The sequence below is a fragment of the Balaenoptera physalus genome, assembly GCF_965194825.1.
Source record: "Balaenoptera physalus genome assembly, chromosome: 16".
Lineage (NCBI taxonomy): Eukaryota > Metazoa > Chordata > Mammalia > Artiodactyla > Balaenopteridae > Balaenoptera > Balaenoptera physalus.
In genome coordinates this window covers 51,390,862-51,402,198 of record NC_138898.1, presented here as the reverse complement: position 1 = coordinate 51,402,198, position 11,337 = coordinate 51,390,862, and the positions used below count along the sequence as shown (strand labels likewise).

The following is an 11,337-nucleotide window of genomic DNA, read 5'->3' as shown; positions in this document are numbered from 1 at the left end:
CCTCCAGTACCCCTGCCCCAGCTCAGCCTGGACACGGCTTTGCCTGCAGTGGAAATGGGTTCAGATGGCCATGTCGGAGGCTCTGCCCGACATCCTGCCCTGCCCAGAGCACCTAAAAATCAGAAATAGACCTGTTTGCACCACTTTAAAATGGCCCCAACAAAAGGGGTGTGGGTGGCCAAGCTGTTGGAGGAGGGAGAGAAACGGCCAGGCTGGGCCCTGAGCCCAGAGGCTGCCCACGAATCTTGGGGGGCAGGTGTTGAGATCTTCTCTCCCGGTAAAGCCCCTTCCCACAGTCTCCCACAGTTTCGGGGTAACCCGGGTGGGGTCTCTGTCTGTTCCCCAACTGGTGCCCCAGGCATCATCAGTGCAGCAGAGAGGAAGTGAGCTGCCTGCCGTATTCCCCCAGGCCTCAAGGGCCCCCGCCCAGCACACTTACGCAGCCACACGGTGTCATACCAGCCCGGTAGCACCTGCATGCGTCAGGGACAGTGTCACAGTTGCAGGGACACACTCCTAGGGCAGTTCGACCCCTCACCCAGACCTTACAACCCCTGCAGCGCTGGTCGCCCATATCCTGGGGCGCCACACAGGAGGTGGGTATGGGGGAGGGGTTACAGTGACCCTAAACAGTTGTCCTCCACCCCAGCCCTCCTTCCCCACAAGTCCCCTCTCTCCTTTTCTGAGTCCCCATCCTTTCCCTGAGTTCCCACCCCACCTCTGAGCCTCCCCCACCGCCGTCCCAGTGGAGGCTGATTCCCCCCCACGCTGTCCGGGTGGGTCCAAGCCCCCTCTCGAAGCTCCAGGCAAGCTCCCGCGGGCACGGGCCTCGGCTTCTCGTGACGTGAGGGAGCCTGCTCGAGGTGGATGGTCGAACGCGCGTCCCCAGACCCCAGACCCCGCGGCTGCGGAGGGTTAACTCGCGGGCGGGGCGGCGGCCCGGGAGGGGAGGGGAGGGGAGGGGCGGGGCGGGGCGGCCGGACACCCTCGCCCCGCTGGGCCTGCTTCAGCCATGGCCGCCGGCCCCGCGCCCCACGGCGGGCACCGCCGCGCGCAGAGGCCGCATCTGAGCAAGGTGGGTGCCGGGGTCCCGCCCGCCCCCCATCCCCCACCCCAGATTTCCCGACACGCGAGGCCGGGAGGGGCAGGAGAGGAGTGAGTGCGTGTGCACGCGAGTGTGGACACTACGCGAGCGCGCGAGTGTGGACGCGGGTCTGGGGCGATGGCACTGTGTGAGCGGGGTGGGGCGGCGGAGACCCCGGGGTTGGGGTCGCCGCTCGCTCGCGCCCCCCCTCGCCTCCTCGGTCAGCCACGGCCTGAAATCCCACCATCAGTGAGCGTTAATCTCCTTCAAGCACACTGATCCGGCGCATCCCGGGCTGTTCGGGGGCATCTGGATCTGGGGGTGGGGGAGGAGGCCACCACAGGCCCTCAACCTCCTTTGCCCAGATGGAGCGGATGGTCGTGAGTATGCAGGACCCCGACCAGGGCGTGAAGATGCGGAGCCAGCGCCTGCTCGTCACCGTCATTCCACACGCAGTGACTGGTGAGGTGCTGCAGGGGCGGGGATGGGGGTGCCGGCCCTGCCTCGGCCTCCCCCTACCCCAGTCTCTGCTATGCAGGCAACGACGTCATGGAGTGGTTGATCCAGAAGTACTGCATCACAGAGGAGGGTAAGGGGTCAGCCCGCTGCTCTTCCTGCGCCCCATACCCGGCCCTGGGGTCGCTGTGCTGATGGCCGAGGGCTGGGGCCAAGCCCACTGTGCTGGGGGACCCGGCTCGGCTCTCCCCACTAAGAATTCACCACCTTGCTCCCCAGAGGCCCTGCACCTGGGCACCCTCCTAGTGCGGCATGGCTACCTATACCCACTGCGAGACCCCTGCCACCTCGAGCTCCGGCTGGATGAAACGCCCTATAGGTTCCAGGTCAGGCTCAACTGGGAGCAGGTAGGACCCATCCCACCAGGCAGCCCCTTGGCGGGGACTCCTGGAAGGGGTGGGGCTGGGGCAGGAGCAGGACCTGTGATGTCACCACAGATCTCCTGGTCCACTGCCCCCTCCCCAAAAGGCCTGGACTGGAAGCGTCCCTGTGACGGAAAGGCCAAGTTAAGGGGAGGGACCTTTAGCAGGGCCCCATAAGGGGTAGTACCTGCAGAGGACTCCACCAGCTTAGCCAGGGTCCTTAGGCCGCAGCCCTGAAGAAGGGGCCTAAGGACAGGATCCCTGCACCTCAGTGTGCGTCCTCAATCATGATGGAGCCCCCCTCCTGCCCTCCCTGGCCACACCAGGGACCCCGGCAGGGCCTGCCCTCAGTCCCCGACCCCCCAGCACTGCAACTACCTCCTGGGCCTGGGCAGGGTGCCCAGAGTCAGTGAACCAAGTGCAGCTCGGTCCAGGTGGAGGGAATGGTGGATGGTCAGCTGAGCCTTGGGGCAGTGGGAAGATACCCCCCAGCCAGCCCAGTCTCCTCCCAAGGGAGCTGAGAGGGTGGGGACGACTCTTGGGGAGGGGAAGGCCCGGAAGGTCACAGATACCTTTGTCCTTGCACTGCACCAGACGCCCTATTTCTGGATGAGCACCCTGTGGCCAGCCGCTGAGCTGGACTACGGTGAGTGAGGAGGGTTGGGCTAGCCGGGGACAAACTCCCAGGACTGGTGGCTGCAGGTGTGATGCCACAGGGGAGGGGGAGCTGACGTTGCTCCTCTGCAGCCTGTGCCCTGTCCTTCCAGCCATCTACCTGGCCAAGAAGAACATCCGAAAGCGGGGGGGCCTGGTTGACCACGAAAAGGTGGGACACCCTTGCCACCCCTCCCAGGCTGAATCCAGCCAGAGGAACCCAGTCCCTACTTGTGGCCCTAGAGCACACAGCCCAGGCCCCAGAGTGATGTGGATACACAAGCACAAACACCCTAGGTGGTCTCAGAGGGGAGGTGGGGGGTCCACACCCCAGAGCTGGGCACCGGAGAGAGTTTCCCACTGGAGACCTCAACACTCCGCAGGAGCACTATGACCAGCTGCACAGGAAGATCAGCCACACGTGGGACCTGGTAGTGATGCAGGCGAGAGAGCAGCTGCGGTGAGGCCACGCCCTGCATGCCCCGCACGCCCCCTGCCCGGGCAATGGCAGCCCTGGGACCAGAAACAGCGCACCCAGGCTTGGCTGCCTGCCCAGGCCTCGGCCTGAAGTGGGGGGTGAGGTGGTGGGCACAGTGTCCCCCCAGCTCTGCCTACCCCCCCCCCAGGGCAGCTAAGCAGCGCAGGAAGGGGGACAGGCTGGTCATCGCATGCCAGGAGCAGACGTACTGGCTGGTGAACAGGCCCCCGGTGAGCCCCTTGTGGGGGGTGGTCCTTGGACAGCAGCGGAGTCCTGCCATCGGTCAGTGTGCCTCCTCAGGTGCTTGCTGAGGAGGACCTGCTTTCTGACCCCTGGGAAGGACATGCTTTTAGGGATCCTGTCAGGTGACAGGAAGTTCTTTTTCTGTGGTTCATGAGAACCCAGAGGTCACAAGGCCAGGCCTGAGCTGCCGCCACCCACAGACTAGGACACAGCAGCTTCTCTCTGGGTCTAAGGAAGCAGAATGTGGGCACCTGAAGGCCCTGGGCGGGGGTGGCGAGTGAGGACACCTGAAGGCCCTTGGGGTGGGGGGAGGTGAGTGAGGGCGGGCTTAGCTGCAGCATGAGGGACTGAGGTCACAGGCCAAGAGCTTCTGAGGTGCTAGCCTGGGGTCAGGCCTTACCCAGATCCGTGGGCCTGGCAGGTGGGTTGAGGTCCCCCTACTGTGTGGGGCAGTGGAGAGACCAGCAGACACAGATGTGTGCTGTGAGGGGCAGTCACAGCAGATGAATAGAAGCTCCGGGGGAAAAAAACCCATGAAAAAAAAAAAGAGAGGCACCCATGGGCCTGATTACCTCATCAGGTGTGGGTGGTGTCTCTGGGAAAATGACCCTTAATCTTCCACCTGAGGGTCACGGGGTCTCCGGCGTTGAGGGTGGAGTGGGCGTGGCCAAGGCTGAGCAGTGGGCTGAGGGCCGGCGGTGGTCCTGTGGAGGCACCAGTAATGGCGCCCGTGGCCTCCGGTGAGGCATGTGTGTCTGGGGGCGGGGTGGTCAGGACGAGGTGCGGCCAGAGGGGTTGTCTCAGGTAGGGCTGGGGTTCTGGCCTGAGCAGCCAGGAGCTCAGAGGTGAGCTTGGCTGAGGCGAGGAAGAATGGGGGGCTTGGGGGCAGGTCACAGACTTTGCTTTAGGAGCCAGGAGCTGGGTGAGGGGCTGGAGAGGGGACCAGGGTGGGCTAGACAGGGAGGGTGCCCTGGGGTGGGGATGGGCAGAGAGCATACAGGTCCCGAGTTCCCCTGAGCATGTTTCCACATTAGGGCCTGACATGGGCGCAGAGCTTCAGTGTATGGGGTTAGGAGGGTCTCAGCAGCCTGCCTGAGCTGTGCCCCCGCTTCATCTCATCCCCCCTCTGCAGCCCGGGGTCCCCAGCGTGCTGGAGCAAGGTCCACAGCGGGGTTCCTGCACTGCTGGGCGAGTGCAGATGGTGAGGACCCTGCGTGCACACCCCCCAGCCCACTCCCCACCCCTGCACAGTGCCCTCCGCTCCATGTGCCCCCACCTCCCTTAACCCCTCCACCCCCTCCGCCACTTTACCCCCCCACTCCACCACTAGGGGACTGCTTGGGGGCTGCCCACCCACCTGTCCACTTGTCCATCCAAATGTCCCATGATTCAGTCACTCCAAGTCTCCTGCTTTGCTCCCCGGCTCACTGCCCCGACTCCCAGCCCCCTGCTAACTCTCGCTCTCTCTCACCTCCCACCTGCTGCCCTGGGTGCAAGTAAGTACAGTAGACCCTATGGGGGGAGGGGGTCTCTTCCCCCAGGCCAGGGCAGCATCAGGGTCTGTGGGGACTTGGAGGGGTGGCGAGCAGGGCTACGGGCCCAAGCGACCAGGGCGGAATGAACCATGTGCCTCCAAAGCCTCCAAACTGGATGGAATTGGACGAGGACACATGTCCGAACTTTGTAGCAGCAGAGCCCTCGGTCAGATCCCACGACACCCAGAACATAGAGCAGAGTTATCTAGTACTTTTCTGAGAAAACATCTTCCTGACTTCAAAATCATAGTTCACGGTCATAGGTTTGTGATTTCCATCAAAGTCACGCAAAGATAGCTGAGAGGAAAGGTTGGCATCACAAGCATCCTGAGGGTGCTGTCTGCCCGCCCCTCCTTTCAGTACATTTGAAAATATGAAATTGTGACAGTTGGGGAAACTCAAGGCAACTTTGAGCACCTGAGGGCTTGGTGAACACCCCGAAACGTCCAGACTTGAGGTCCCAGGAGGCGTCCTGGAAAGTCAGACCCCTGCATTAGAGGCCAGGGCTCCGGAGGGCAGGGCAGGGGTGGGATGTCAGTCTGTATAGGGACCTGCCTTCTAACTGCAGCCCACCGGCCCCTTCCAGACCAAGACCGTGGATTTCTACAGGCGGGAGGTAGGTCCTGGGGGCAGCAGGGAGGGGAGGCGTGGGCTGGTGGCTCCCAGCCCCGGCCCCCTCACAGGTCTCCCATCCTAGGTCGAGTGCTTACGAAAGGCACTGGGCAGGACCCGGGTGAAGTCCTCCGTCTGCCTTGAGGCGTGAGTGGGATGAGGGTGGTGGCTGGAGACCCCCAGCCCAGAGCCCAGACCCTTCCTCCAGCGCCCTCGTCCCCACAGCACTCCCTGCACTGGCCCTGGCACCACCCTCCACCCCCAGGTACCTGAAATTTAGCAGCCAGCGTGGGCCGCACGACCCCATCATGTCGGGGTGCCTACCCAGCAACCCCTGGGTCACAGACAACGATACCTACTGGGCCATGAATGCACCCAGGTGAGCCCGGGGTGGGCCAGGAGCTGCAGGTGTGCCCCTGCCTTCCTCGTGCTCCTGATCCGCCCGCCCCTCCCCCAGCGCGGCCGTGCCCACAAGGCTCCGTGTGGAGCAGTGGGCCTTCAGCTTCCGGGAACTCTTGGAAGACCCCGTGGGACGGGCCCATTTCATGGACTTTCTCAGGAAAGAGTTCAGTGGTGAGAAGCCCCCTCCCCTGCTCCCTGCTCGAGCCCCCCACCCCAGGTTTCCACCAGCCTGGGTGGGCCTGACCCGGTGCCCGGACCCCCAGCCGAAAACCTCAGCTTCTGGGAGGCCTGTGAGGAGCTGCGCCACGGAGGGCAGGCGCAGGTCCCCGCCCTGGTGGACGCCGTGTACCAGTGAGTGCCGCGGGGGGGGCGGGGGGCGGGGGGCGGGGGGCGGGCAGCGGCCAGCCCGAATGGCCCAGACCCACGGGGGCTCCCCTCTCCCATGCCAGGCAGTTCCTGGCCCCCGGTGCTGCCCGCTGGGTCAACATCGACAGCCGGACAATGGAGCGGACGCTGGTGGGCCTGGGCCGGCCGCACCGCCATGTGCTGGACGACGCCCAGCTGCACATCTACATGCTGATGAAGAAGGTGGGCGCCTCCTCCCCCGCCCCCCTCCCCCCACAAGCCGGTGTCAGGTGGCTTCAGTGGCCACAGCTCAGAGGCTGGTCCGCACCCGCTCCCCGCGGCTCCTGCCAGCTTAGTCCCGCAGCTCACACCGCGCTTTCCAGAGCAGCAAACCGAGGCTCAGGGCGGCTGCAGGGCTTGTCCAGCTGTGGTTGTAAAGTGTTCTAACGTGGAAAAGGTCAAATATGAACAAAAAGTAAATGACGAATCCCCACGTACCTCCAGCCCACCTTCACAAACTGTCAACTCGGGGCCTATCCGGACTCACCGTCCATCCTGTCCAGTGGCCTACCACACACTCCACCCCCGACTTTAAAGCCATTTCCAGACTTCCTGTCTGTAGGTATTGCAGGAAGTTCCCTTAAAGGACACGGCCACCGCTTCCCTTTCAACGTGGCTGCAGAGGCCAGCATCACACCGGAAACACCAACAGTATTTACTCAACGCCCTCGAGTGGCCAGTTGCGTCCCCTTCCCTACGTGACCTCAGGCTAGTTTCCCACTGCTGCTTATTCTCTGTGCTGTGGAGGTGAAGCCTGATGGGGTCTCGGGGCTGAGATCAGGGTGAGAGCAGGCTGGTTTCTTCTGGAGCCTCCAGGGGAGAATCCGTCCTCCTTTCTCCAGCTTCTGTGGACACTGTGTTCCTTGATCAGATTGTTTTCAGTTTTGTTGTTGTTGGTTCGGTTTGGTCGGGAATAGTTACTTCAGAGGTGGTGTCCGATGTGTTCTCCACTCAGGAGGGGTGTCAGTCCAGCTCTCTCTTTCGTGGCGAAAGCAGCTTTGACAGTCTGGCCCAGATCCATGATTCCATGAGGGTATGGGATGTTCTAACCCATCACTGCCTCCCTGTTCTGACGCCTCCTCTCTCTGCTCGTTGCTGGCCCAGTGGTACCGATCATAGAGGAAAGGCAGGACCGAGGCTTGATTCCTCCTTTAAACATAATTATTTATTTATTTATTTATTTATTTATGGCTGCGTTGGGGTCTGTTGCTGCTGTGCGCGGGCTTTCTCTAGTTGCGGCAAGCGGGGGCTACTCTTCGTTGCGGTGCGCGGGCTTCTCATTGTGGTGGCTTCTGTTGTTGCAGAGCACGGGCTCTAGGTGCGCGGGCTTCAGTAGTTGTGGCACACGGGCTTAGTTGCTCCGCGGCATGTGGGATCTTCCTGGACCAGGGGTTGAACCCGTGTCCCCTGTGTTGGCAGGTGAATTCTTAACCACTGCACCACCAGGGAAGTCCTAAACATAATCTTTTAAAAATATTTGTTTTCGGGCTTCCCTGGTGGCGCAGTGGTTGGGAGTCTGCCTGCTAATGCGGGGGACACGGGTTCGAGCCCTGGTCTGGGAAGATCCCACATGCCGCAGAGCAACTGGGCCCGTGAGCCACAATTACTGAGCCTGCGCGTCTGGAGCCTGTGCTCCGCAACGGGAGAGGCCGCGATAGTGAGAGGCCCGTGCACCGCGATGAAGAGTGGTCCCCACTTGCCACAACTAGAGAAAGCCCTCGCACAGAAACAAAGACCCAACACAGCCATAAATAAATAAATAAATAAATAATTTAAACTTAAAAAATATATATATATATTTATTTTCTTAATTTTTTTGGCTGCATCGGGTCTTCGTTGTGGCACGCGGGCTTCTCTCTAGTTGTGGCGTGTGGGTTTTCTCTTCTCTAGTTGTGGCGCTCGGGTTCCAGAGCACATGGGCTCTGGAGTTGTGGCACGTGGGCTTAGATGCCCTGCTGCATGTGGGATCCTAGTTCCCTGACCAGGGATCAAACTTGTGTCCCCTGCATTGGAAGGCAGATTCTTTACCACTGGACCACCAGGGAAGTCCCTTGATTCCTTTTTAATTACCATTTTTCAAAATAAGCAGTTGGACCCCTGGTGTCTGCCAAGGGTAGTCAGTGAGGTTGGGATGCTTTTAATACCATTGTAAATTCACATTTTGACCATATTTGATGGGTTTCAATCCCTTTCAGTCCTTGTCTAAAGGGATGTGCAGAGGTCCCCCTCTCCGGCTGATTGCTCTTGAGTCCTGTGACGTGTCCGAAATCTATGGTGCTTCCTAGCTTTCTAAGGGGCCGTCCTACTCCAGACCTAGAGCCAGCCATTCCTCGGGCCCTCAGCCCTCCCTCGGGGGTGGTGTTCAGAAACCATGACCTGCACATCAGACCCATCATAGCGCCAGGGGTGGTCATGGTTCCCAGGCCTTTCAGTGGACAGAATCAGGAAATACGTGTTTTAAATAAAACATACCAGGAGTTCATACTGATACTTCTAATTCGGAATCAGGATTATAGAGTTTCCTTAACCTCTTTGGCCTCTCTCTCTCTCTCCTCATTCCTCTACTGAAAATCTGGGTTTTCAGTGGTGCCAGCTTAATCACTCACTTGCTTTTTCTCGAGATTCACTCAGTAGCTCAACTGAGCAGCACGACACTACCATTCACAGTGACTGAGAGTCGTTTACTGTTTGTTTTTTCGGTCCTTTGTCCACAGCCCCTCAGACGCCCCTTGGACGCTTGGTTACGTGTGGCTAGGGTGGTGTCGCCCGCTGGACGCCCAGCTTCACTTGTCCCCCTTCAGTGATTGGGGGTTGCTTATTTATTTTATAATCCCATAAAATATCTACACAGTTTCAGAATCCAATCTACAAAGTACATTCAACTAAATCTTGTTTATACCCCTGCCCCTCCACCAAAAGTTAACAATTTAAAATGTGTATTTTTCTTTTTAAAACATAAGCACCTGGGTTCGTAGATTACTGTCCCTCTTTATTGAATCCCGTGGTTTTTGTCGACCTTGCTTTTGTCCCGCTCCACGTGCCCAGCTTCACTCTGTGGGTCCGCGAGAACCAGTGACACCGGTTCCCTCTCGCAGGAGGCGCCACGTTCACTCCCCGTGTGGGCACCGGTCTCCTGCGTGGTTGGGGGCCGGTCTCCCTGAGTCCGACCCGGTTTGGGCTGGTCTGGGGAGGCTGCTCCGGCCCAGTCCACTGTGGGCCCCGCCCTTGGAGGAGCCTGGGCAGTGCTGGCTGAGACCAGGAGTGGGAAGGGATCAGGCCCGGATGCTGTCTGTTGCAGGACTCCTACCCGAGGTTCCTGAAGTCAGACTTGTACAAAGACCTGCTGGCGGAGGCCGTGGTGCCCCCGGAGACCAAGCGACGGTCAGCCAGGTGGTGCCCAGGGAGGCAGGTGGGATGCCGGGGGTGGCGCCCTGCGCTCAGGCCCCTTCTTCTCCACAGGGTGTTCCCGTTCATGCGGAAGCCGCGCCATTCCAGCCCCAGCCCTGCTCTCCTTCCTGCCTCTGCCTCCGGGGAGCCCTTGGGTGGTGACGGGGAGGCCTAGGTGGGCCTGGGCAGGGGCAGAAGGGGGCCATCTTGCCTTCATCAACTCCTCTTGCCCAGGGTCCTTGCAGCCACTGAGACTCCCCGGCGCGGGAGTCCCCTCGGGCCCCGAGCGCCTGGCCTTACGGGGGCACCGACCTCTCTGGCTTCCACCTTTTCCCTTGTCACACCCTCCCCCAGACGGGGCTGTTCTGGGGGCTGATTCCCAGGGCAGGGGTGCCCTGGACTGAGACAAGATGGCAGCGCACCCGCTGGTGACTCCCAGGGCAACATTCATAGTCAGGTGGCCGCCAGCAGGGGGCGCGGGAATGCAGGGGGAGGTGCTGCTCCCACTGGGCCGTGGCCTCTCCGCCTCCATGGCTTCTCCCCGGTGTTGGACAGAGATGGCTCCAGCATCGTTGCTCCTCCAACAGCCAGCCCTGGTTCACAGCCAGGGAGGCAGAGCCTCTGGGGAAAGACACCAGGGAGTCTCCACTCCGAGGGCCCCGGGAGACTCAGCTGCTCCTTTGGGAGTGCAGCCAGACTGGCTCAGCTGGGGCAGCGCCACCCCTCCCTCAGGGCTGCCCACACCCTCCCGCTCCCAGCGCAGAAATAAAAGACCTTTGGGTCCTCACTCTGAGCCTGTCCTGCTGTGGTCCAAATCGTGGTGGGTGCACACGTGGTGGGTGTGCTTGTGGTGGGTGTGCATGCACGTGTGGCATGTGGGTGAGGCATGCACTGGTGAGGGAGGTGGTGAAGGACAACGGGCAGTTCAGGTGTCAGAGGCAGTGGGTGGAGGATCCCTTGTGTGGGGTCTGTAGGCCTGGGGCTGGGCTCAGGCTGCAGACTTGGGGAGACAGTGGGGAGCTTGTGCTCTGGCGGCACACGGATGCCCGAGTCCTCCAGGGGAGAGTGAGCACAGAGTCCAGGGTGCTGTCTGGTGTTGAACCCAGCCTCTCCAGGGTCAGCTGTGCCCTAAGACATCACAGTGACAGGGAGCACAGTGCGGGCTTTATTTACAAGTCCAGGGTGCACCGGTGAGGGTGTCTCCGGGGCAGCCCAGACCCCGAACTCCTGCACATCGTCCTGGAACCTGAAGGCTGGTCCCTGCCCAGAGCCGGCTCCTCCATCCACCGCTGTGGACCCAGACCTGGGCCCTTGGGCCCGGGTGGCTTCTCCAGGGACAGGGAATCCAACCCCTCAACCTCAGCCTTGTTGTTGCCTCCCAGGCCTTCGCAAGGAGAAACAGACCTGGTTCTGGAAGCAGGCTTGTCACACGTAAGTGCCTTCAGGAAATTCCTGCAGGGTTCTCCACGACAGCCCCCATCACTTTGGTAACCCAAACCTTCATCTCACTGAAGCCCCCTGCCTGGGCTCCTCCTGCCTGGGCGGCTACCAGAGCTCAGCCCTGGAGGACACAGGTGCTGGGGGACCCCCTGCCTGTCCCGGGTGGGAGAATGCCTACAGGCTGGGTTCCTAGCCTGCTGTGGGTGAGCAGGGCGGGAA

At 61.2% G+C, this 11,337-nt stretch overlaps 1 protein-coding gene across 3 annotated transcripts; it reads left to right on the top strand.

The window, feature by feature from the left end:
• Positions 1-996: 996 nt before the first annotated feature.
• RGS11 (regulator of G protein signaling 11) lies at positions 997-10,465 on the top strand. 3 transcript variants are annotated; one of them, XM_082431708.1, is made up of 17 exons: positions 997-1,075; positions 1,450-1,546; positions 1,623-1,673; positions 1,820-1,926; positions 2,557-2,608; positions 2,730-2,788; positions 3,000-3,076; positions 3,243-3,324; positions 4,470-4,538; positions 5,465-5,488; positions 5,570-5,631; positions 5,750-5,863; positions 5,942-6,057; positions 6,150-6,237; positions 6,336-6,474; positions 9,590-9,672; positions 9,751-10,465. In XM_082431708.1, exons 1-17 carry the CDS (start codon positions 1,013-1,015, stop codon positions 9,851-9,853), a joined length of 1,386 nt encoding a protein of 461 aa, XP_082287834.1. In that variant the 5' UTR covers positions 997-1,012; the 3' UTR covers positions 9,854-10,465. The 3 variants fall into 3 exon arrangements, with proteins under 3 accessions (XP_082287834.1, XP_082287833.1, XP_082287835.1); XM_082431707.1 differs by having other exon boundaries at positions 5,459-5,488; XM_082431709.1 differs by lacking the exons at positions 3,243-3,324; positions 5,570-5,631 and having other exon boundaries at positions 5,441-5,488.
• The last annotated feature ends 872 nt before the right edge of the window (positions 10,466-11,337 follow it).

Excerpts from the sequence above, each read along its gene's own strand:
- RGS11 (XM_082431707.1), top strand. The coding sequence starts at position 1,013 with ATGGCCGCCGGCCCCGCGCCCCACGGCGGGCACCGCCGCGCGCAGAGG. Across the intron at positions 5,489-5,569 it reads TGGATTTCTACAGGCGGGAG|GTCGAGTGCTTACGAAAGGC; the intron begins GTAGGTCCTGGG and ends CTCCCATCCTAG. Across the intron at positions 5,632-5,749 it reads TCCTCCGTCTGCCTTGAGGC|GTACCTGAAATTTAGCAGCC; the intron begins GTGAGTGGGATG and ends CTCCACCCCCAG.